General features: G+C 35.4%; 1 protein-coding gene across 4 annotated transcripts in view; it reads right to left on the bottom strand.

Annotated features, from left to right (window-relative positions):
• The window catches only part of Egfr (epidermal growth factor receptor), a 147,357-nt gene that overhangs the window by 10,012 nt on the left and 113,050 nt on the right, over positions 1 to 24,295 (bottom strand). For 3 of the 4 annotated variants that reach the window (XM_029309024.2, XM_029309023.2, XM_029309026.2), the window contains exon 2: positions 16,818 to 17,155. The exons of the other annotated variant lie outside the window; for it this stretch is intronic. In XM_029309024.2, the coding sequence (XP_029164857.1) occupies positions 16,818 to 16,941 (124 nt within the window). In that variant the 5' untranslated portion in view covers positions 16,942 to 17,155. The remainder of the gene's footprint in view (positions 1 to 16,817; positions 17,156 to 24,295) is intronic. 4 annotated transcript variants of the gene reach the window in all.

Genomic DNA, 24,295 nt, shown 5'->3' with positions numbered 1-24,295 from the left:
TTAAAATTAAAACAACAAAGCAGAGTGAACGTAACGATATTTGTTTATCACTAAGTTGCATATGACAGTATCTTCCAGATACATATATGTATGTATGTAGGTGTTTAATGTGACACGATTATTGAGCAATTTGAATAACGGTTCAGAAAGCATGCGGGATTTCTATGTAAAGAAAACCGCGTTATTCATTTCCGATTACGATAATTTAGTAGACACCACCCACACTTAATAGTATATTCCCGCAATAATCTATAGATAGGGTTTTATCTGTACGAAACATATATTGGTGGGCGAACCACCTCCATAAAGTATTATGTACACGTGCTGCCGTGATTTTGTTGTGCAATTACAGTCTTCAGTCGACTGTATTTCAGAATGACCAACATATATACGTCGGAGGGACGAAGTTTGTAAAAGTAAGTACAGTAGGTTATAATAAAGATTTATAATATTACAGAACGAGATAAGCTATTTCCCATATCTCCTGGCAAAATTATCCATTGATTTATATATTCTCGGAAATTAATATTAACATTGAAAATCATCATTTATATATACATTTCATAAGAGAGTTCTTTTTACATCAAATAGATTTAATATACGATTTTTCTCTCAGAAAAACGCAAAGTTTCTATTTTATACAGCAGAAAAAGCAAAGTTACTTTTATTGATGCACATAAAATATTACTTTTTTCATGCATTATAAATAATAAGAAGAATTTTATAAGTTTTTCTAATTAATATTTACAACAATAAAAAATCTGAATACGTACATAGTAAATTTTACTAGGTATGTGCATGGTAAAATTAATCGAACGTATTTTATATCCTATATTGCAATAGATATTTAATCAGAGAAACTTATAAAATTCTTTACAATGTCATTTTGTCTCATGATTACCATAATTTTTAGGGTAAATTTTAAGAGAAAAATATCTGTGTATATATTTCACTTCATCTCTTGTTTTTAATTATATCCATATTTTTTATTGGACCAATTGCAAAATCCTATTGCATATTGATACAAAAATTTCTATTTTCTTTACTAAAAATATAAGAAGAATATAAAGAGTAAAATTTTAAATATGCCTTCTCAATTTTTTTCAATATGACTTCGGAGAGTCCATACTTTTATTTCTTATCTTCCACAATTACTTTTTATCTAAGATAATACATATAAAATTTTACGAGAGTAAAAGAGAGGAAGAGATAAACTTTGAAATAAACACTGACTGCACATAATTTTCGCCGCAAGAAGTCAGTAATTACGGCTGATTGTGAGCAGTACCAAAAACATCGGTAAGTACATCGGGAACTGAACGGCCAATTTCTCCTGATAAAATGGCCGCGTATAAAAGAAAGATTCATACCTTTATTAGATAGACCCTCGCGCATAAGTTCCTTATTCGCAAAGCAAAGAAATAAATGCTGCGGCGAAGAGTGAAGGAGCATAGTCGCACGTTCACTCCCCCGGAATTTGGTTTTGCTCTTAGCTTAAATCTCGACTCGCATCTTCGCCAAACGGTTCGCAAACGAGCGGCGGCCGCCTTTCGCTCGCGATCGGCATGCGATCGGCCGAAAGAGAGCAGTCTTAATCTGACCGACGATCGGAGTCATGCGAAAATAATTGCGCGGTAAGATCCTTCGTTCTTCTTGCGCGAGATACTCGAGGGAAGTAATGCACCCCAGAAAGAAGCTTCCTCATCGGAGACGTCGCGGAAGAGAAGAACCGGTGTACTCGTGTACCAGGTATGTATTTCGTATCGAACAGATGCTATACCGATGACAGAATCCCACCGAATGCACGTGCTGTCTGACATGACGACAGGACTCGAGAATGCGGTGCATCTGCATCGACGATGCACCGCAGCTTTTCTGTATCGCGAATCCGAATCGCGTCGAAGATAAACGAGTTGATCGTTATAATGAAGAGATATATGTTATATTTGTCGAAATTGCCACAGCTGATGAGTTTTTATCCGAGAAGAAATGCTGGAGTTAAATCGTAGATTTTTATGATTAATAAATAGAAATTATTATTATTGGGGTTATAACTTTATTCAAAAAATGTACATTCATCTTCGAGATCGATGGCGTGGATACTAAATTAAGCATCAATCAAATTTCCTGCATTTGCTGAAACACCATGCATATTCTCATTTTCCTCTTTCCGAACATTTCCTGCATTTGTTTTGCGCAAGTTTCACCTCGAACAAATTGATTTCTTACTTCAGAATTAGATTTTATTGCTAATCTAGTTTGAATGCGCTTTCACTATTGTAGCAAAAATAGAAAGAATATATGCAGTTAAAATTATTACTTTCTTTTTTTCCAAACTCGTGAATAATGTAGTTCTTTAATCATACCCTGATCTTCTCTTGGAACACAGTTAAAACCACAAAGTAATAAATCATCACAGGGAAACTGAGACAAGTTTCGGTTCGTATTTTACACTTTACTACTTATATATATGTAATTATCAGTGTTACAAAAATGGACAAAGCCTGTGTGAGTCCTTGACATTTTTTACGGCTAGTAAAATTTTAATAGCTACAGCAATCGATAATAACGCGCCGTACGGTGGTCTGGGCCGAAGGAAATAACGATTCGAACCGAGAGGAACTTATGGAAGATGGTTCGATAAAAAGAAGTGCTACGAGCGTGATGGTCGGGATACGGATAGACGTTTAGACAGAGGATGGAGCTTCACGCCGAGAAGTGTCGGTTAAGGTCGGCGGGCCGACACGTTCTCGTTTTCCAACCTCCGAGGCTCTCTCTCTTTCTCGCGCGGCACGAAATTCATCATTAGATCCGCAGGTCCGAGGATACACCCCGGCAGAAACGTGCTGATTATCCCCGACGATGGGGCTACGAAAATTGCTCTTTCTCTCGCGCAAAATTAACATTCTGCCAAATTTACGACGCCTGCATGCGCCCATGTCCGAAGACAATAGCGACGATATATTATTGATTACGAACGGGGTGCGAATATATTGTTGGCCTTCGAAATTTTTCGAGGAAATTTTGCTGAATTACGAGGAATTATTATGATATAGTTTGAAGATATTGAAGGTAATGATTATAATTGAGGTATTAATTCTGTCGAAGCCACGAGGTGGTTACTTCTTACAATCGCTTAGGAAGAGATGAATTTAGCCAAAGTGGCCAATTATGAGGAGAAAAAGAGGAAACACATACAATTTAACTCGCGATTCTAAGAAACTCTCGCATAAGATTATACGCAGAAGCTTTCTCGGATGTACTGTAAAAAAAAATAATATTTATGCTTAACAGTTATATTCGAAGTAAAAAGAGAACCGAGCAAACCGGAGGTTTGCTGTCTCAAATATAGCTTTAAATGTTCGAACGATAAATCTGACAAAAACCGCGAAATACAAGGGGGCGATGTAGGAAGACATGTAAAGAAACCATGCGACATCGGGCAGGACGCCGAAATCCCGCGGTGAGACAAGGTGAAGTTTCTTTTGTGAAAGCAGGACCAACGTGGTCCTCATATCCGACCACCGTCTAAGAGGAGAGCGTCGATTTTTATGCGGCACTTTAAAATGCCTCCTTCTCTTCCATTAAAGGCCAAAAGTAATATGAAATAACCACATGCTGATGGCGGCGGCGGCGGTGCCGTTTATTTGAGCTCGTAAACATCGATACTCCTCCGTCGAGAGCTCGCGCAATCCCTACCATCAAAATCGTTTCTGGGTTCTAAGGCTCCTCTTCGTCTTCTCTTTCTCTTTCTCTCTCTTTCCCATTGTAAAAGAGAACCCTGCGGCTAAATGCCCGACGAAATAAAACCCAGGTATCATAAACGCGCGAAATAACTATCGACTCGAGCTTGCTTTAAAAAAAAAAGGATTCAAGGTGAGAATGGATTTCAGAGAACGGATAAAAGGGAGGATAAAATTGAAACTGCGAAAAAGAGAGAAAGAGATTATTTTGAGGCGGACTCATCCTCTCTGATAAGAAAAATATAAAAAAAAAAAAATGAATAAATTTACTATTATCCGCGTTTATAATTTTTTAAATATATTTTTATATAGTATATATAGCCCAAATATTAATAAATAATTAAAATTAAAAATATAATAAAAATACATGTAAAGCAATAAAATACCTTTTACTTTTCCGAAAAAGTATAAATAGAAAAGAAAAATTGAAAAAAGCAGATTTTTTTGAAAGCGAAAGAAGGAAGATAGATTATTGGAAATTGGAAGATAAGTCTAGGAATAGACGCACCGTTGCATTGCACATGCAGAAGAATAATGCATTTCCCGTTTTGTGATGATGAAACCTCTCATAATACTAAATCAAACATCGAAGTATTGATCTGCAATAAAAGTCACGATGTAAATACGAGTTCGCCATTTATTTCGGAGAAGCACTTTGCAATATAAATCGTGATTAGAATGGAGGCGTGAGAAGATATTGAAAGAACGAAGCGATTTGCTCGTAATTCTGCAGCTTAACGGTTTCCGCATTTCAACGAAGTCATATGACGGGTTTCGAAGTGAGAAGTTTATGCAGACATTTACAGCCCCTTTATATGCAGACATTCTGATTTTTTTTCCATCTCAAGACGGACACCAGCCAACGCGAGATTTTCATATGAATTCGAATAAATCGAAGACAGTAATCGATTTGCCATCGCATATATATTCCTGATGTATCCTTTCATTCACATACTTCTTCATAATATTCTCTTTCAAGTCGCTTGATCAATTTAGGAACCCTAACATAAAATGTTTAATCATTAATCTCTTCTACCTCTATCTTATCATTTCTAAATATAAAGAGCAATCTTACAATTCATTCTTTTGTTCAAACCTTCCGAAGCCTTCTGAAATGCTTCGTAAAAAATCGAGATGATCAGCTGATCAACTTGATTTGCTTCAGAATGACGCTTGATCAATTTAGGAACCCTAACATAAAATGTTTAATCATTAATCTCTTCTACCTCCAACTTATCATTCCTAAATATAAAGAGCAATCTCACAATTCATTCTTTTGCTCAAACCTTCCGAAGCCTTCTGAAATGCTTCGTGAAAAATCGAGATGATCAGCTGATCAACTTGATTTGTTTCAAAATGACGCTTGATCAATTTAGGAACCCTAACATAAAATGTTTAATCATTAATCTCTTCTACCTCCATCTTATCATTCCTAAATATAAAAAGCAATCTCACAATTCATTCTTTTGCTCAAACCTTCCGAAGCCTTCTGAAATGCTTCGTGAAAAATCGAGATAATCAGCTGATCAACTTGATTTGCTTCAGAATGACGCTTGATCAATTTAGGAACCCTAACATAAAATGTTTAATCATTAATCTCTTCTACCTCCATTTTATCATTCCTAAATATAAAGAGCAATCTCACAATTCATTCTTTCGTTCAAACCTTCCGAAGCCTTCTGAAATGCTTCGTGAAAAATCGAGATGATCAGCTGATCAACTTGATTTGCTTCAGAATGACGCTTGATCAATTTAGGAAACCTATCATAAAATGTTTAATCATTAATCTCTTCTACCTCCATCTTATCATTCCTAAATATAAAGAGCAATCTCACAATTCATTCTTTTGCTCAAACCTTCCGAAGCCTTCTGAAATGCTTCGTGAAAAATCGAGATGATCAGCTGATCAACTTGATTTGCTTTAGAACTCGAAGCAATTCCAAAGCGTCGCGTCATTGCGACGTTAAAATAATTCTAATTCACAACTGGGAAGAAAAGAAGAGAGCATATAGAAGTATATCAAGCTTTCGCCGAGATTCAAGACGGATCGCTTTGTCATCACGATTGTTCGGATCGCAACCCTGCAGCCTCCAGTGCGAGAGTCGGGGTTGTATAAGTCCCGCGTATATACGTTATAACCGTGGCGTAACATTAATAGCTTTATGGTTTATTGCTTTCGAGTCTGCGGTTAAGCTCCTCCGCTCCCTGCGGCGCGGCCGGCCCGAAGGCTACGATGCGGTACGCGTTCGTGTAACTTCATTTTTCGATTTCGTTATGTCGGCGGCAGCGACGGCGTTTTATTCACGTCACTCCGTTCGATCGCGACTCTTCCTCTCTCTCTCGCTCTTGCCTGCGTTCCGTCTTCTCGCGCATTCACGCTGCGTGTTCGAGTTAACTCTTTGATGTACCTTAGTCGATAGGCATATACATACGTACAATCGAAGAATCAAGGATAATATGAACTTGAATTCCAAAGGATGAATCTAGGGAAGGAAAGGGGAACCACTTTACGAAATAATTTACAACTCGCTCAGTGTAATGATGTACATGTTAGATTTTTTATTTCGAAGCTATTTGCGTTTATGGCGATTTTTATTTTATTTTTGTTCCTAGAAAGCAGAGTTCGAGGAAGAGCTTGAATAAATTACAAAGCTGTTTTTAATAATGCATTTTGATATAGATTTCGAATTTAGGGTTTCATATAATCGCGTGTTGTAATTTAATTATAAATTGCAAATAAATTTCAAAATCGTCTTAATTATCGTTATCGAAGGAAGCGTTGCAATTTTATTATATGTTTATAGAATAAAAGGTGAATAACTATATCTCCATACAAGAAAGTACTTAATATGTTTCATAAATATCTCATTTGAACTGAGTGCAAATTAATGAAAACGAATAATGAGTCGTGAAAAATAAATTTATCAAGAGCTAATTGCAAATTTATTTTATAAAGATATTATGATAAATATTTTCAAAAAATACAAGCTATATAAAATCTTAAAATTTATTTAGTCTCTATTTTCGGGAGATTTAAAATATAATAATAACATATGATAGAAATTGAGAGAGAACACGATCGCATTAAAAATATTGAAATTAGTTTGCATGGAAAAAACTTTTACAATCTCTCATTTTAATTTTGCGACGTCAGAAACACATCCATCTATGGGAATAATTGATGGCTACCATTTTTACGGTAATAATTGACACGGCGATTTTTCAAGTTGGGGGTTGATGTCACTCAGGGCGATGTCATTAAGTCGCGGCGCGAAAGTGTTTTCGAGAAAATTGTCGGACAATGTTTTCATTTTTTTTTTTGCTGTCGCACGTTAATAAAGCACAAAGTGAGGCGAGGAAATAATGACGAATCGAAATGAAGTACCGAGGGCGGCACAGACAAGGAACAAATGATGGTGTGTGGAATGCGCTTTGTTCGTTTCTCTCTCTCCCGACGATAAATTCTACATTTACCGCGTCTCTTTCTGCTCTTCTATCTCCTTCTCTCGATCGTCTACAACAGCTCCTTATGCGTCTCTCTCTCTCTCTCTTTCTCTATCTTACATCTCACCTCGGCAACCTCAGCAGGCGAGCTGGACCACGCGTTCACCAAGAGAGCACGCGAACTCACGTTTGCCTCCCGGATGCAGAACATCGACTTTCGATGCTCGAGGTGAACGTTAATTCCTTTATTATCATATTATGAGAAAATAGCAGATTCATTTCTCTCTCAGTTTTATTTTCTCTAATCTTTTACTGAACTATAGCAGCTGAGAAATCAATTTCTTCCATATTTTTCTGGAGTAATTAATATTGCAGACGCCATTAGTAAAGCGCAAATTGTATAAAATAATATAAAAGAGTATATAAAGCCTACACATTTGTACTATGTCTCTATTAAAAACAAGTTTGAATTATATATTAAAATGATAATACGTTTTTTAATTTGATTCTATAATATTTAAATTTTCAAACTCGCATGCATTCTTTATATAAATTTTGCTAAAGTGAAAATTTGAATTTAATATCACGAATATATAAATATGATAGCAAAATTTATATAACTGAAAATAATACCGCAATTTATAATGTACAGATATGTTAAATATCGCGAATGAAATGGAGATAACAGTTACATGATGCCGTAGGATGTTGTAACAATCACTAAATAACGGAGAATTAATGTTTTTCACTACGTTGTCCAACTAGATTGCGCATGATAAAGTTGATTCAATGCATGGCTTTAAAAGCTAGGATTTATATGCTTACTTAGTTGAAAGAATTGTATGCTGCTGTCGTCTGGAAAGATAAATTTCCTTCACCTAGTATACAAACTTTGTACGCTGAAAAAATGGAATTTTTACCATTTATAATCGTAAATGTTTTCTTCATCGAAGATACTTATTACGTCGACCTGCAGCATAATGCTTTTCAGCGATACAGCGCGTTTGTATAAAATATTACTTTGCTAATTATTTAAATCATATTTAATAAGTACATATTTCGATGAGCGTTCGAAGCTTTTCGACAATATTATTAAATTCTGTTGTTCGCAGATTTTAATAAATTCTTAGAACGTGAATAATTAAACAAATTATTGTTTATTTTAAGTCATACACTTAAATCATACTTTGAATAATACTATAAAAATAATGAAGTTTAATTACGTTTAATATAGTATAAATTACGTTTAATGTAGAGTGGGCATTTTTTAATGATGTGTTATCGTACTTTCAGTTTAAACGAGTTTCTCCTTTTGTTCGTCTACAATTCCCATTTGTTTATCCATTCAAGTTGCATAGCGGATAACAATCTTGCCTAAGTGCTTTTCACCGTCGTTTGGCGAAGATTTTGATATATGAACGAGTTGCACTCGCAATTATACACGACGCTGTGCATAAAGTCTTGTCTCTCAAATCACTTAACCGCGAATAAACGCTCGTACATTGAAACACTTAATACCGTAATGCTAAACCAGTACATATTCTTGCTATTTGTTTAGATGTTATTCGTAATTTAACTTAAGCGTGGTTTGGTTAAAAATAACCAAAAGCGCAAAAATCGAGTAAAATTCAAATAGCATGATATAAATAATATGAAATAATATATAAAAATATTTTGTTATAATACTCTATAATTATAATTACATGATTTAAAAAGAGAAGAATATTCAATTAATGTTGAAATTAAAATAAATTAATCATCAAACTTTAGATAAATTTAAAATCTCTTTTTATTATAATAAAAATTCCGATATTGTTGTCTTATTTTATTACAGCAATTAGTTTTAACGATTGTCAACATACTGAACTTTTTTTAAATTATGCAATATGCACCTATTAGACTCTCATTGTCAGTAAAAAAAAAAACATACGAATGAAGAAACATTTGTAAGTAAAATTCAACAGCTGATCGAAACAAAGACTGAAGGTGAGAGGAGGCATCGATTTATCTCGTGTGAATCTCGCGGCAGGCGTCGACCACCTCGAGAGAAATGTACGTCTTTCTCCAGCGTCTGTCTCTACTCGTTGAAGAGGAAGAAGCCGCAGACGTCGGTCAACGCGGCTGTCGCCTCGAGGAGTGTTAATGCGCGAGATAGCAAGAGACGTCACCATGGTTGAATTACAACTCGATATATCGCACAACGTCGCGAAAATCTGTAACTCGCAAGTTTTATTGCGTCTAATGGTGAATTTATCATTTTATTACTTGCCTTTAATTTAAATTTTTCCTCTTGATTTTTTACGCCGACCATATTCCTTTAATTTTTCCACAAACGCATAAAAGAATTATTATATTAATATACATATAAAAGGCAATAAGAGCTAATTTTTATAAAAATAATATCTTGACGTAGTTTTATGCAAATAACTCTGTTTCTGTATAGTTTTAGTATGTTGACAGTTATGAATAATTTATTGTTAATTTCTATTAATCTTTAATTTTAAATGATGCGCTGAAGAAGGTTGAAAAAGGCAACCGAAACGTTCGAACTTTTTTGTCTAATAATATTTTATGTTAAAAATTTTTTTCCACAAATAAATATTAATAACAGAACTTAATTAGCTCTCATTGCCTTTTATATGTATATTAATTTTTAAAGAGCTGTTACAAATCAAATTATTATATTGATTATTTATCAACGAAAAGAGTTAGAGATATATTTCTCCATTCGTTATTCTATTTTATTTATAGTCATTTTTTAAAATCAAATGTATGGATAAACTTAAGAATTGTAGACGAACTCATAAAAAATGCCACTCTACATTAAACGTAATTTACATATCATTTTATTATTTTTAGGATTATTCAAAGTATGACTGAAGTATACAACTTAAAATAAACAATATTTTTTTTAATTATCCACATTCTATGAACTTATTAAAATCCGTGAATAAAACAGAATTTAATATCGTCGAAAAGCTTCAAAGGCTCATCGAAATAAAAACCTGAGTAAATGTTTACAAAATTATATCGTTCAGCTACACCCTAATTTTCAGAATTCGCGCAAGTTTCGAGCTCGTATCTCGATCTCGAGGCCGAGGCTATCGTCACTTTTCTCGTGCGAGCGATCGATCGTTCGATAAAGCTCGCACGTAGGCGCGCACCTATATCACTCTCCTTCTCAATAAACTCCCCGATTTGCGGCGCAGATTCCGCACAGATATGTTGACCTCGGGCCGGTATCGTTTAACATCCCTCCGATCCGGCATCGCGCGATACCGTGTACCTCGTCCTTTCGTAACGCGCGCTAAATTACCTGTCCCTTTTAACGTCGTGCGTGTAGCTTCAAGTGCTTGATGGGCGCCTCGCGGGCTTTTAACTTCTCAACTGTGGGAAAGATCGCGCACGAAATCTTGGGAAAGCGTATGGTTTTAAGATGAATTCCACTTATTTAATATCGAAACAATGAAATAGGAAATTTGCGATATCGCTCATAGATTGTTATTTGCGCGATTCTCGCAATCGGTAGTCCAAATAAGTGTTAAACGCGTCGAGGGAAATTTTTTCAACCCGCTTATAGATTGTTATTTGCGTGGCTCTCGCAATCAGTGGTCGAAATAAATGTTAAACGCGTCGAAGAAAATTTTTCAAACCGGATATCTTATCAGATGTTTTTGCAATTCGCGGTATGTTATATCAACTTATCTGTTTTTTCTTCTCAGAATTTACAAATAAAACTTGATAAATCGTATAATCGCAAATAAAACAGTCAAGGATCTTTCTATTTTTGTCGAATAATCAAAAAATTAATATAAAATCTAGGAATAAGATGAAACTTATCACTCTTATCAGAGTGTTTGAATAAATATTTTTATATATATTTAAGTTTTGCAATAATTCTATGCAAGTTATAAAGGGGAAAAAATAAATTCTCTCAATTATATCTGATTATTACCACAAATAGCTACAGAGAAATTTTGTTTCCACCGATAGAAAAATTTGTTTACATAATTGTACATGCACATATATTGGATCGCAAAATGCAAGCAGTCGATTAAATAATGATCAGTTAAAATCTCAACAATCGTCAGATAGGATCAGAAAGATTGAGTCGATAAAACATGAAATGCTCGAATGAGAAATTTGATTTCTCATCAATTCGCTAACTTTTAATCCATTCCTTTCTTTCAGTATAAACTGAATTTATTCTGTAAAGTACAAAGATATAATTTTTTTATATGCAGAGAGATACATTTAATTTCTTTGTTTGCATTTCGTAACAATTGGATACGCTTCCACGTGTCAGATTCTCCCTCTTTCTCTCTCTATAGTTTCGTTCTTTATAAAATTCGTCTTGATGTGCGATCAGTAAAAAAGTCACCCACACGTTTCACATCTTCGTTGTCCACCCACATTTCTCTGCTAGACCTGTTGGTGCCTAGGCTCGATCTAATGTACGCCATCGATCAAGCAGTTGTAACAGAAGAGCTATATCTTTGACTAATTTCTCTCAAATGCAGTACTTTCGTCCTGACTGTTTAACATCAAAGTCCAATTTTTTATAATTTTCATTATTTGATATTTATAACACGGGTTGTGATGTGGATATCAGATTCAGTTATGAATGAAAACATTTTGTTTCCGGATTCTTTCGATCCATCCATCGATGATATATAAATAATTTTCTTTGTTTTATACATACTTTGTACTTAAATTATCAATATATCAAATATAAATAAAATATCGAAAATAAATTAAATAATGTAAATCTAAGCATTAAGAATTAAGTTTGCTCGATAAATTGCGATGGTGTTTCACACAAATATTCAAAATTATTATATATACAATATATTCAACCTAATCAATTCCGCAAACGAAATATGCGTATCACGTGTGTCGTATTAATCATATATTTTATTCGAAATATCCCAGACAAATTAGCTATATATATATATATATTTCGTTATCGAGCGTTTCGATAGCCCACTCTCATTCTGGATAATGACGCTACGTCATACACAAAATTCTAGACAACGCTTCATCCGCGCGTTTTCGCGCGTCATCGCATCAATCGGGATTGCCATCACGACTCGAGCATACAATGCACAGCTGAAGAAAAAAACGTTGACAGCTCCATTTGTGCGGCATTCAGATATATCTCGCCTCGATCACGCCCATTATCATCGCGCTCGTCATCGCGCCTCGAAGAAGACCCTTGATTGACCTTCGACAGGGTGCATTCCTATCGCGATGCAATGTATACGTACGTAGTTCAGTCTGGTCACGTTGCGAAACGAATGCGAGGCCGTTATATGTACCGTGCACGCATTCGCGAGGCCACCTGTTACCCGGCCAATCTCACCTCGGGCTCTGTCGCACGAGCCCGTAAAGTGGCCGGCAGGCAGATTGCGAGAGACGTCAGATGGAAATGATTAATAAGAATCGGCTCATCTATTATACGCCACGTGTGCAATCTTTCTCCGGAATGCCGCCTCAATTGAATCGCGGTCGTAAAACCGCGCAAGCTTTCACAACCCGGCCACATGTTTCGTCTATGATTATTCCGGACGGATCGATCATAGATTTAACGTTGCGCTTTGCTTAGGGAAGATTAAAGATATTGATAATCGAATTTTGCGTGTAGGCAAAATAGAATTTCAATAGTGCGCGCAAGATAAATATTTAGTAGAATTTTTCTCCATATGTAAGTTCGAGATTAATTTATATATGGATCTTAGTAATCTCAAACCAAGAGATACAAAAATTAATTTTTCGCGCTTGGGTTCTATTGGCCGATTTAAAAAAATATCATGTATTATTATTTATTATAAATATTTAGTATAAAAACACATGTAAAAAACCGAAGATGAAATATATTCCGAAGGAAATATGTAAAAGAGGAATTATCATGAATAATATAAACTGCTGGGCTTAATATCCAGTCAAGTTTGCGGCGAGAGAATCCGATTAAAGATCTTAGACAAATAAAAAAAAAAAACAATAATATAAGACGAATGAGGATAAAGTAGAAATATTCAAGACGCTTCTTCGGACGGTTTCGTCAGGAATTTTTATAGGAAAGAAACAGGCGCGTGGAGAGATCAAGCAACGCAATCCTCATCGCGTACATGAATAAATCCCAGCGAGCATATTGAGCAGTCATATTTCATGGCGAGCAAAAAATACGAATGTCCCTCGGAAATCTGACGTCTCAATCCGTCTCTGGGATCTCGTCGATATTCCGAGCGGTCAATTAAGGCATGCCTCCCAGATGTCCCTGTCTGGTCCTTACACATACGACGTCGAGACGACGATAAGTCGTACGAAGAAACGGTATTACGTCGCGGTATCTCGCTTGATGGACGACGTTCTCTCATGCTCATGCCCCGATAATCTCTCTTCCTGCTCCGCCATCTTGTTACTTACTCCTTACTTACCCGCCGGACACGCTGGAAGGTACAAAATCTGCCAAAGGATCCAGCGAAGGTGGAGAAACTTGGCAGGAGCAATGACAGAGAAAGCGGGATTCTTTAAAACCACCCAAGGAGAAACATTTCGTGACAATTAATATCGTCAACCGAGGAAATGAATATCGATGCCGGAATACGGGGAATATATTGTATAGGAATTCCTCGAGATTCTTGAAGATTAGGTTACCACGCAAGCATGAGCGAAGTAGAACGCTGTTGAACCAGAAAGCAGCGGTTTCGTTGCCAGAGGATATAATGAATAAAATTTCTTGCCGCTCGTCGATTATTCTTCAAGCCGGGGATATAAATAAAGGGCTTGGGGCGATAACAGGCTAAGATGTATGAGCGAGAGTCTCGTCACTCTCTTGGCGTATGTTCATTTACAGATTCGATTACGGTGCCAATCAAAAAATTTTTTGTTCTCTTTAAAAAAAAAAAAAAATTGTTCTCTTTAGAAATATTAAACGATGACTTCAAGAGCCGCGAGAAATACTGAATCTCATTGACGATTATATCTTTCGTCAGTTATATCAAAATAGGAGAGACTTGTGAAATACTTTGTTAAATTTGTTCTTCTGGGATAAATTGAACAAAATGGTGTTAAAAAAAATAATAAACATATATATGCGTATGATAATCGCAAAATGTTGGAAGATACAAGTCACACTGAATAATTATCGCGAGCAAAAATCGACAAGTTATATATAATAATAAATGTCAGAAGAGTCCTCTTTCTCCGAAAGTCGGCACACGATCAAAGCCGAGGCGCGTCGAAAGACGAATCTCGAAGTCGCTGTATAAGAAGACGATTTTTTAAAAGAGTTCGATTTTTAATAGGCGTCCAAGAGATCCCTCCGTCGTTTCTTTTCTCGCGTAAATAATATATCCTCGCGCTTTTAAGCGGAGGGATTATCGAGGCTGCACTCGCTTCTTAATAGATGCTTTATTCCGGAACGCGATACATCTTAAAAGCCGAGAACGATAAAGACGACCGATTAATTTACTGCGGTTCCATAATCCTTCCAAGGTAAATCCTCCTATCTTCTTCTCTTTCTCGTCCCCTCTTGAATCGTCGTCCATCTCTCTTCGCTTTTTTTCCTATCTTTTTCTTCGAACGACAAAATAGAAACTGTAGAGCACAGTGTGACAGAGGTTGCTTCTGCCTAATGGGTAGAAAGAGATCGACTCAGAGCTTATCATTTTAATGGAAACTTTTATGGAGGCCACTTTAGGTGTATCTCTTCGTGTCTACAACGAATTCTGGGTGGCTGTTCGCACGCTGGATAAGCTGCATTTTCGACTATATAATGTGTGCACAGTCTTCACGCTCTGATTATTATGTTGACAGAAACATTTTGGCAATATCTATTCGCTGATCATGCCAATCTGTTGTGGAACCGTTTTATTTAAATGGGTTCTTAAAAGCTGTCCAGTCGTGCAATTTTCGACAAACATGCTCCAACTTTTGTTCTCACAACTTATTAAAATATTTAAATGAAGTTTAAACTGATAATAGCGTTATACGAAGAAGTATTTAATTTTATCTCTGCGCTGAATATATATATACATATATTTTGATAAAATAAGAAGTGATACTTCCTAATAGATCGATAAATCTGTCAGAATCCATATCTATCAAAAGACATTTTCGAGGTGGATAATGATCGATTCCAGACACCTGCATTTTAATAAAATACATAATAAATCAGAAAAAAGTTGAACTTGTATCATTCTGCTCTCTACTATTTTGCCCGACAAAGAAAATCCTGTGTCTGGAATAAACACCTGCCACTGTTTGTGATTAACAGAGCAGCCGTTTATTACGTACATATGAACGAAAGTTGAATACAGAAGAAATTATGAAAAAAATTATATTTTAATTTTAAATTATGTTGTCTATAAATTTCAATTTACATAAATTTTAATCAAAGAATTTAAAAGATATGTCTTATATTATCGTGATGTTAACTTTATTGTTTTACAACTTATCTCTACATATTGACAATTGATATTAAAAAAATACTTGTTTATACGTAGAAAACTTGTTATAATTAAGATACGATTATTGACGTACAAATACAATCTCAGTCGATTCCTGTTCAAAGAATTTTCAAAATTTAATTTTAATTTAATTTAATTTTAATTTAAATTAAAAATCTTTTTCATTTCTTATGCTACTTGATGAGGTTTATCCAGAGTATCATTAGCGGATTTGCGGCTTCCGCAAAAGCGCGTGCGGTTTATTTGAACCGCAATGTCATGGCGGTTGAGCGCGATAATAAACGAACGGCCATTGTCTCTTTCGCGACGTGTCATCAACACCGATATAAACACCTCGTATCTGGGTCAGCTCTTGTGGATCACGTGGCAGAGCGTACTCCATATTCTTAATCATATATGTAGGAATATTACTCTAAGATGCATCTACATACGACGCGATACTAGATACTTTCAGCTGGAGACGAAAGGCAAGAGATGAGATTTTAAGTGGCGTGCGCTCTTTCTTCCTTCTCTACCTTTCCTCTGTCAGATAGAAAACGAACGGTACTTTCCAAAGGTACTTTGAGTAAAAGGGACTTCTCGGCTAAACGACACCCACGCCGAGCCAGCGCACAGCTTCGCTTTCTACTTTTCCAGACGACCTCGATGATCTACGATCGAGATCTCTCTGCTGAGAGAAGAATTTTACGGAGAATTTTACGCTATAATAGTTAAAAAAAATATGCGCCCATAAATTTATACTTCCTCCAACAAACCATTCACCGATGCTCGCAAGATGTATTCTTTCATTATTGACATCTTCAGTGAAACTTTGTGAACATTTATTAATACTAATAAAAATATATTAATATTAATATTATATAATATTAATATATAATTATTATTTTAATATATAATATATAATTAATATATAATTATTATTATATTAATATTAATATTATATATATTAATATATAATTATTATTTTAATATATAATATATAATTAATATATAATTATTATTATTAATATTAATATTATATATATTAATATTATTAATATAATATAAATATATATAATAATATAATATAAATATAAAAATTATTAATATAAATACCTATATTAATATTAATGTTAAAAATAACATTTTTAAAATACGACAGTTTTGCGGTAAAACTCACTTTTCCCTTTGACGAATTCGGAATTGAGATCCGCTGACACATCGTAGCTACCGGCGACGATCAGTAAGAGGAATGTTACGCCGAGGAGGTTGCAGGTCGACAGCCCGTGTCGGTGGTTGAACATGATGAGCTTTCATGCCCTTCGCGAACCCGTAGGCCTTGCCAAGATGACCCGAGTGAGGATTCTCTCTTTCGCTTCGCAGGCTCGTCGATTATTATCACAACGAACGAGGAGAAAACCGGAGGAACTTCGAAGAAACTTCGTTCCCGCTGCTGCCATCGCTCTCCCTTCTTCACCGTGCATGTCGCATGTCCGACACTAAAGTTGTTGCAATTGTCTGAAACGAAAGAAAAAATAATCAGTGAAAAAAGAGCGATATTTATAGTGCATCGAGTAACTAAAATAATAATAAAACGCGAACGCCGTTGTCCAATTTTTTTTTTTATTATATTTGTCATTCTTATTGTTAGTTTCTCTTTTTATACTAAAAAGAGAACTAATCTCCTCTATGCATTTTATTCATTTTTCCTTGCTATACGATAATTGCATCCTTGAATTTTATTGAGATAAGATGTTGCATATTTTACTGAAGGGACTACAGTTTAGAGAGGCTGGCGTAACAAAGATTTGAACAGTCACATTTGGAATTAAAATCCCGCGATGGAAATACGATTATACTTTTTTTATGCGAATGCTAAGCGAGATGAGAGACGCAGGAGACAATCAGCATAAATCATCCCGCGTTGAAATCCCTGTTATTTTCATTAGGACTCTTGGAAATTGTGTTTCACGAAAGAATTACGTGTGTAAATCAATAACTATCAGCCACTAGGATGAATTACGCCGATTGGTGTGTTTGTAGGTACCACGTGTTCTTAAACTATCATGGTAAAGATATTCATTATACACGCCTGAATTATGCTATGCATGTATCTTCCATCGTATCACATGGCATTACGTGTTATATGTTACGCTGTAATGAACAGCGCAAATATATTCGCATCTCAAAACAAACTAACTTCAAGTGAGTTTGCTTTATATGTATATCACAATTAATTAATTAAATATCATATATATTATAATATATATTAATCTTCAATTAATAAATTTAAACACAAGATTTTTTCACAAAATAAATTTATTAAATTTATATTTATTTTGCGCAACAAGCAAAGAATTGAAAATATATTTGTCGTAATAATTAAATATTTAATTTCATGTTTTTATCATCGTCGTTCGATTCTTATTAATTTAATCGATAACAGGACCGGCAAATGGATTTTATATCGGTCTCGATGTATCTCGAAAAAAAAGCGTGTAATCATGAAACATCGCAAAAAAACATCACTTGCCTTTTGGACAGGCAGTTGTGTCATCGCCTCGTTTAAGGACTACTTTCAACGAGTTTCTATGTATTGCTGGAAGACGGTAAAGAAGAAGAAATGAAAAAGAAAAAAAAACCAAGAGGGCGAATGTAGAAAGGGCGAACATCGAAAAAAAAGAGGAAGACAATACAGCTAACAGCAGGTGTCTGCTCGTCTGTTCGTCCCATCCTTCTTCTCGCAGTTCTCTGCCTCCACTCGCGATTTCATCCGGGGAGAGACACGCACCATCCCGGAGCACTCGCTCGGGTTTCCTCTTTGTTTTTTCGCACTCCCTGCGAAGTGGATGAACACGAGTTGCCTTATTCGGGCGCGACATGCCGAGGATCAACTTAAACAAATCACGTCGGCCGAACTCGCGCGCGGCGCCACTCTAATTACGGATGTCTCGTTAGGGTTGCTTTTTCAAATTAATTACGATCCTTATTAATTACAATCGATACTCGATCGTGTCGCCCTAAGTGATTGTCCTAAGTACGATTTACTCCGGTATATCACGCTGTCTGCCGACAAGAGAGACGTGGAAGACATTTTTGAGAAGAAGACCTCGTGTAACAACGATTGAATAACGCATTGCATTCGCATATCCTCGCAAATCGATGGCAATTTGCAGGAAAATGATGGAAATCATCTAACATATCAATTCGTGTTACAATTGAATATTGAAAAATTTTGCGGTATTTTTATAAATTATTCAATAGGAAGTTTAATATATCTAGATATACCTTATATAGCTAATGGATTCAACGGCTTCCAGATATCTCTTCACTGTATGTAGAATAATGAACATATCCCTGATGCTATATTACATCTGTGCAAATCAACGATAAGTGTTTGCATAGCGCTGGCGACTTCGTCAGAAATGCGAAGACACGACACGAATTACGAGCCTGCGAACCGGTTCCAGGCATACCGTTCGAATGGTGGAATTAACCCGAACTCAAAAGACTGGGGCGCCGTCGACACTTCGCTTAATTGCATGGACGGGACTTGTGCAAATTTTTATCGTTCGTTCGCGGGACTTAAATCCTCTTTTTATAGCTGTCTCTAATCGTCGTGATGTAAAAAAAAAAAAAAAACGCCAGTATGAAATACGTCTTAAATCATCTCGTTGTTCGTTCTGCGTTATTATAGGAGTCTGGTACAAAGTGCGAAAAAGCATGTAAGCGTAAATTTAATACGCACACTTGACATCCTTAAAATAAAAATTTAACATTTAATAAGTCTACCGAAATAGTATATTGTGTATCAAGTGCGGAAAGTTGACAATTGATCACGAGTGAACAATTGTCAATTCGCACGTGATACACATACTATTTTGTATTACAAGTGCAGGTAAAGTAGCTTTGGGCGCGTTTTCTGTGCGCAAGGTGGCCGATCGCACGCCGCCATCTTGCGGCGGCACGGTGCGGGAATAGCCGTGTTCAAAGTCATTGTCCACGGCTAAAGCCGTGGGAAATCGGCCGCTTTTCGCACAGAAAACACGCACACAAAGTACCACTTTGCCTGCACGTGTAATACAAAATACATTGTAGTTTCCATAACCATTGTTGAGATATGAAAGATTGCTCAATGTATAGCATTACTAAGAAAATTAATTATTTACTTGCTTTTTATTACATAATAAATGAGAAAAAGAATTTCAGAAAGATGGCGAGAAAAAATAATGACGGTGGATATTTTCTTGACGTCGAATAAAAATCTGTCAAAGAATGTCACAATACGAATTTTTATAGATTAATAAAATCATGATAAAATCAATTAATATTTTTGTACCGCAGTGACAAAGAAGTACTTCTTTTTCAACTTGACTCGCGACCCTTCAGTACTGAAATTTCACCGTGATTAAGAAAGCTACGAGATCTAATAATTTACACTCACGATAAGAAACAAAGCGGTATCGGCTCAAGTTACAACCGGTTGCAATGCTATAACGTTATAAATAATATTCCTACGCGATTCTCATCGCGATGATTCTACGCATCATCTGTCAGACTCCGGCCAAAGACTTGGTCCATTTCTATAATTATTTCTATTATTCAATAATAATTTTACATTCGCATTTTCAATATAATCCACATGTAGGAATAACGCGATATTATCAAGGGTTAAAAACAAAGAAGTCGAAAAAAATTCACGACGAAGGAAGGAAGTCTATTGATCAACAAGAAATCTGGAATGTCGCAGACCCGGAGAGAGAATCCTTCGAACGCAGAGCATCATGGATGGCAAAAGGACTCCGAGAGACAATAAGAATAAGAAGCTTTGCCATGCGACATCGATCGTATATATCGTCGCGAGTACCCACGTTCTTCGTCCTTCGTCTTTCGGGCCCCCGTGTTTCTCCTTTCTCCTCCTGGTTCCCTCACATGGTCGGACTCGGGCACAAAAGCGGCGTCCTTTGAGGGAGGGTCCAAAACGAAAAAAAAAAAGAGTGCCGACGAACACGGCGTGCAACCGTGTTAACTGCGCTGCTTATGCATTCATATATCCTTGTTTCGCGACAACCTGCTGATTGTTTCCACAAAACGCGACAACCCCCTTGTAAGACCGTCCGGGGCCGGTTTTTCGGCAGTTGCGAGGGAGACCCGGCCGTAGACGCCGCGCAAAAAGGATCAATTTGTATGCGGGTGAACGCTCTCCCTTTTCTACAGTCGCCATTCTTAACAACGCTGACTGTGTAACGTCTGTACGACAATGGTGACGGCGAGATATAAGGGCGCTCGAGAAAATGCGCGTGTGCACCGGAAGACAAGCAATTGAAGTGCTTGAGGCAACAATGTTCTAAACCGCAGGGAAATAGGGAGGAGAGCCGAATGAGGTTCCCGAGATATTGCGTTTGGTTTTTAAACCCTGACGATGTTCTTCTATTCAAAAGCGTTCGCATTTTTCGGAGGGTGAAACAATTGTGAAAACGAAGCGCGCAGTAAAATATATTATTATGGTTTATTAATTATTTTGAAATAATATGATTTAAATTATAATAAAATTTTAAATAATATATTTCGAAATAATTTGACGGATAAAAATATCTGTAATGTAAATTTAAAAAGTTTTTTTTTTGTTTAATAACACATAGTATTAATAATTTGAAATTGACGTAGAAATAATAATTATTAAGGAAGGTATTAATTACGAAAAAAATTCTTGCAGAAAAAATAAATATATCATTTTCGTTGACAGTTCTCTGGTCATGATTAGCAGTTTATTTGTATATGATATCTTCTGCAATATAATGTACTCAATTTATCATCGTCAATAATACAAGGCATAAATAATGCTTATTTACTCAAGCAGCAAGGAAAGGCGAGACGCGTAAAACTGAAATGAAATACAAGCTTGTTATCTTTTGTATTATATGAATTCCATGAGTGTGTATGTGACCCTTCCTGATCTTCCCTCACTCTCAAAAGTCTGAGTTTTCTCAAGGTGTGCACATGTCGCGATGCCTCGTTATCGGCGTATAAAACTCTGATTAAAATATGATAAGAAGAGGTTACATTCCTTTCAAAGCCCGTGATGTGGAGAAATGCGAAGGATATCTGTAGGATAATATTGTACATGTAGGAGAAATGTAAGCAATATCATCAGAATGTCTCACTTGAGCATAAAGAGTCAGATACATAAATATCTTTGAACTTAAATGTTAAAAAATACATATACATTTAAGAATAAATTAATACAATTGTCGCTCGTATATTGAAAACAAAGTGATAAATATAAGGCCAACTTATCGAGCTGAATATTCGAGATGTTCAGTCAACTACCATTTATTACATGTATAAATTATAAAACTACAGTCATTATATTAAAACTAACGCAAATTACAATCATTCTATAAACGTTTCGACCGCACGCGGTCTTCTTCAGTATAATTATTGAAATATAAATTCTTACAATTCACATAATATCGAAATTTAATTATAGTTATTCAGAATCAAGAGTTTTTGAGTAATTAACGCGTGTTTCAATCCGTCCTGTCCAACAATGTTCGCCTCGATATGATCCCTGATTTTGTTCAGATCTCGGATAGTTTCATCGTTAATATGCGAGAAATTAACCCGTTCCGTAGGCGCTGCGATTTATAAAAAATTACCGATCAACGCATGTCCAAATTATAATATGTATCCCCTACAATTGGTAGTATGCTTACCTATCATCGTTCTTCTTGATAATTTTGCTACTTATTAACAGTTATTAAGGATGACACATAACAAACCAACAATACAGAAAGACAGCTCATTTTAAACTCTACTTGATCGGAGAGCGTGCGTGTTTATATATGATCTAATATCTATGTTTTACTCGTTAATGTCCTATTTGTCCTATTATTATTTCTTGTTCGCTAATATATCCAAAATATCAAAATACGACTCGCTAAGTAACTCAGTATCTTTGTTTAAATTTAGTCCATTTTTTTGTTCCTTGATATGTAGCATCTCAGAAATGAGTCTTTTATAATAATTATTTTCGTTGTCCATGATCTTAACATTGTCCCAATTAAAAGTATGATGTTCATTTATTATGTGTTCAGAAATTACTGAATGTTTCGTTGAGTCCAACCTAATATTATTTTTATGTTCTTTTATTCGCGTCTGCAATTGCCTCTTTGTTTGGCCTACATAAGATGCATTACAATTATTGCAACTGATCTTATAAACCACATTCGAATTGCATGGATGTTTAGTTTTATCTTTCTGCGCTTTAATAATATTGTCCAGTTTGTTGAGACATCTATACCCTACCATACAATTTTTATTTTTTACCGAGGAAACAATCATTTCTGAGATCCCATCTATATACGGAATGACAAAGAATTTTTTATTGACCGAGTCATTTCTTATACTTTTTGTTCTTTCTATGTTGGCCTGTCTCTCTATAATGCTCCCCTTAGATATGATGTGTTCTATCCGATGATTAATTTTGTTAAAAATCAGATCAAGAGGGTAACCATTGCTTCTGAGTATATTAATAATTAACTCCAAATTTTTATTAAAAAATAGTGGATGTGATAGCAATAGACATCTGTCTACAAGGTTATATATTATTCCTATTTTGTGGCATAGTGGGTGGTTTGAATAAAATGATAACGTCCTTCCTGAGAAGGTTTCTTTTTGATACCAGTCTATATATATTTTGTTATTAATAATTTTAAGTGATAAATCTAAGAAATTCAAGCTATGGTTAACCTCTTGTTCGACCGTGAATTTAAGTCTTTCATGATAGTTGTTAAAATTATTCACAATCTGAGTCATATTAGTCATAGAGGTGGCCACTATTATGTCATCCACATAACGAAAATAAAACAAACATTCCAAATTCAACGCTTTGAGAACTGTATCCTCAAGATCTTGCATAACCAGGTCTGCAATAATTGGTGATAACGGTGACCCCATAGGGGTCCCAAACGTCTGTTTATAAATTATGTCATCAAATGTAAAATATGTAGAAGTCAATATGAATTTTATACCCCCCAAAAATTCGTTTTTCGGTATTTTAGTATTTATTCCAATGTGATCCCATCTATCGTTAATACCGTCAATCGCAAGATCCAGAGGAACGTTCGTAAACAAAGACACCACATCCAAGGAAAACATCCTATCATTATCATCAATCTTTTTACCAGACAATATGCTGTACAAATCAAAACTATTATTAATATGACTTTTCGCTTTGGGTAGACTAGTTCGTAAGGTGTTTTGTAAAAACGAAGCCAGCGAGTATAGAGCTGTATCAACCGATGAAACTATGATTCTAACTGGATAGTTTTCCTTATGGATTTTCGGTAATCCATACGCTTTTGGAAGGAGAGAATCACTACAACGTAATTTATAATATTCGTTTTTTGAAATATAATCTTCCTTAAGCCATCTCTTCAACAAATCATTCAAATCGTTCTCTATTTTTTTGCACGGATTTTTTTTAACAATAGTGTAAGTGTTGACATCTTTTAAAACGTTTTCCATTTTGTTAATATAATGAGATCTTTCCATTGCCACCGTAGCATTACCCTTGTCCGATGTGTCATCCTTAATAACTGTTAATAAGTAGCAAAATTATCAAGAAGAACGATGATAGGTAAGCATACTACCAAT

Source organism: Nylanderia fulva, unplaced genomic scaffold (assembly GCF_048542155.1).
Source record: "Nylanderia fulva isolate GAGA-0341 unplaced genomic scaffold, ASM4854215v1 Scaffold19, whole genome shotgun sequence".
Taxonomy (NCBI): domain Eukaryota; kingdom Metazoa; phylum Arthropoda; class Insecta; order Hymenoptera; family Formicidae; genus Nylanderia; species Nylanderia fulva.
The sequence above is the reverse complement of the archived record's forward strand: the minus strand, read 5'-3'. Positions and strand labels throughout refer to the sequence as shown.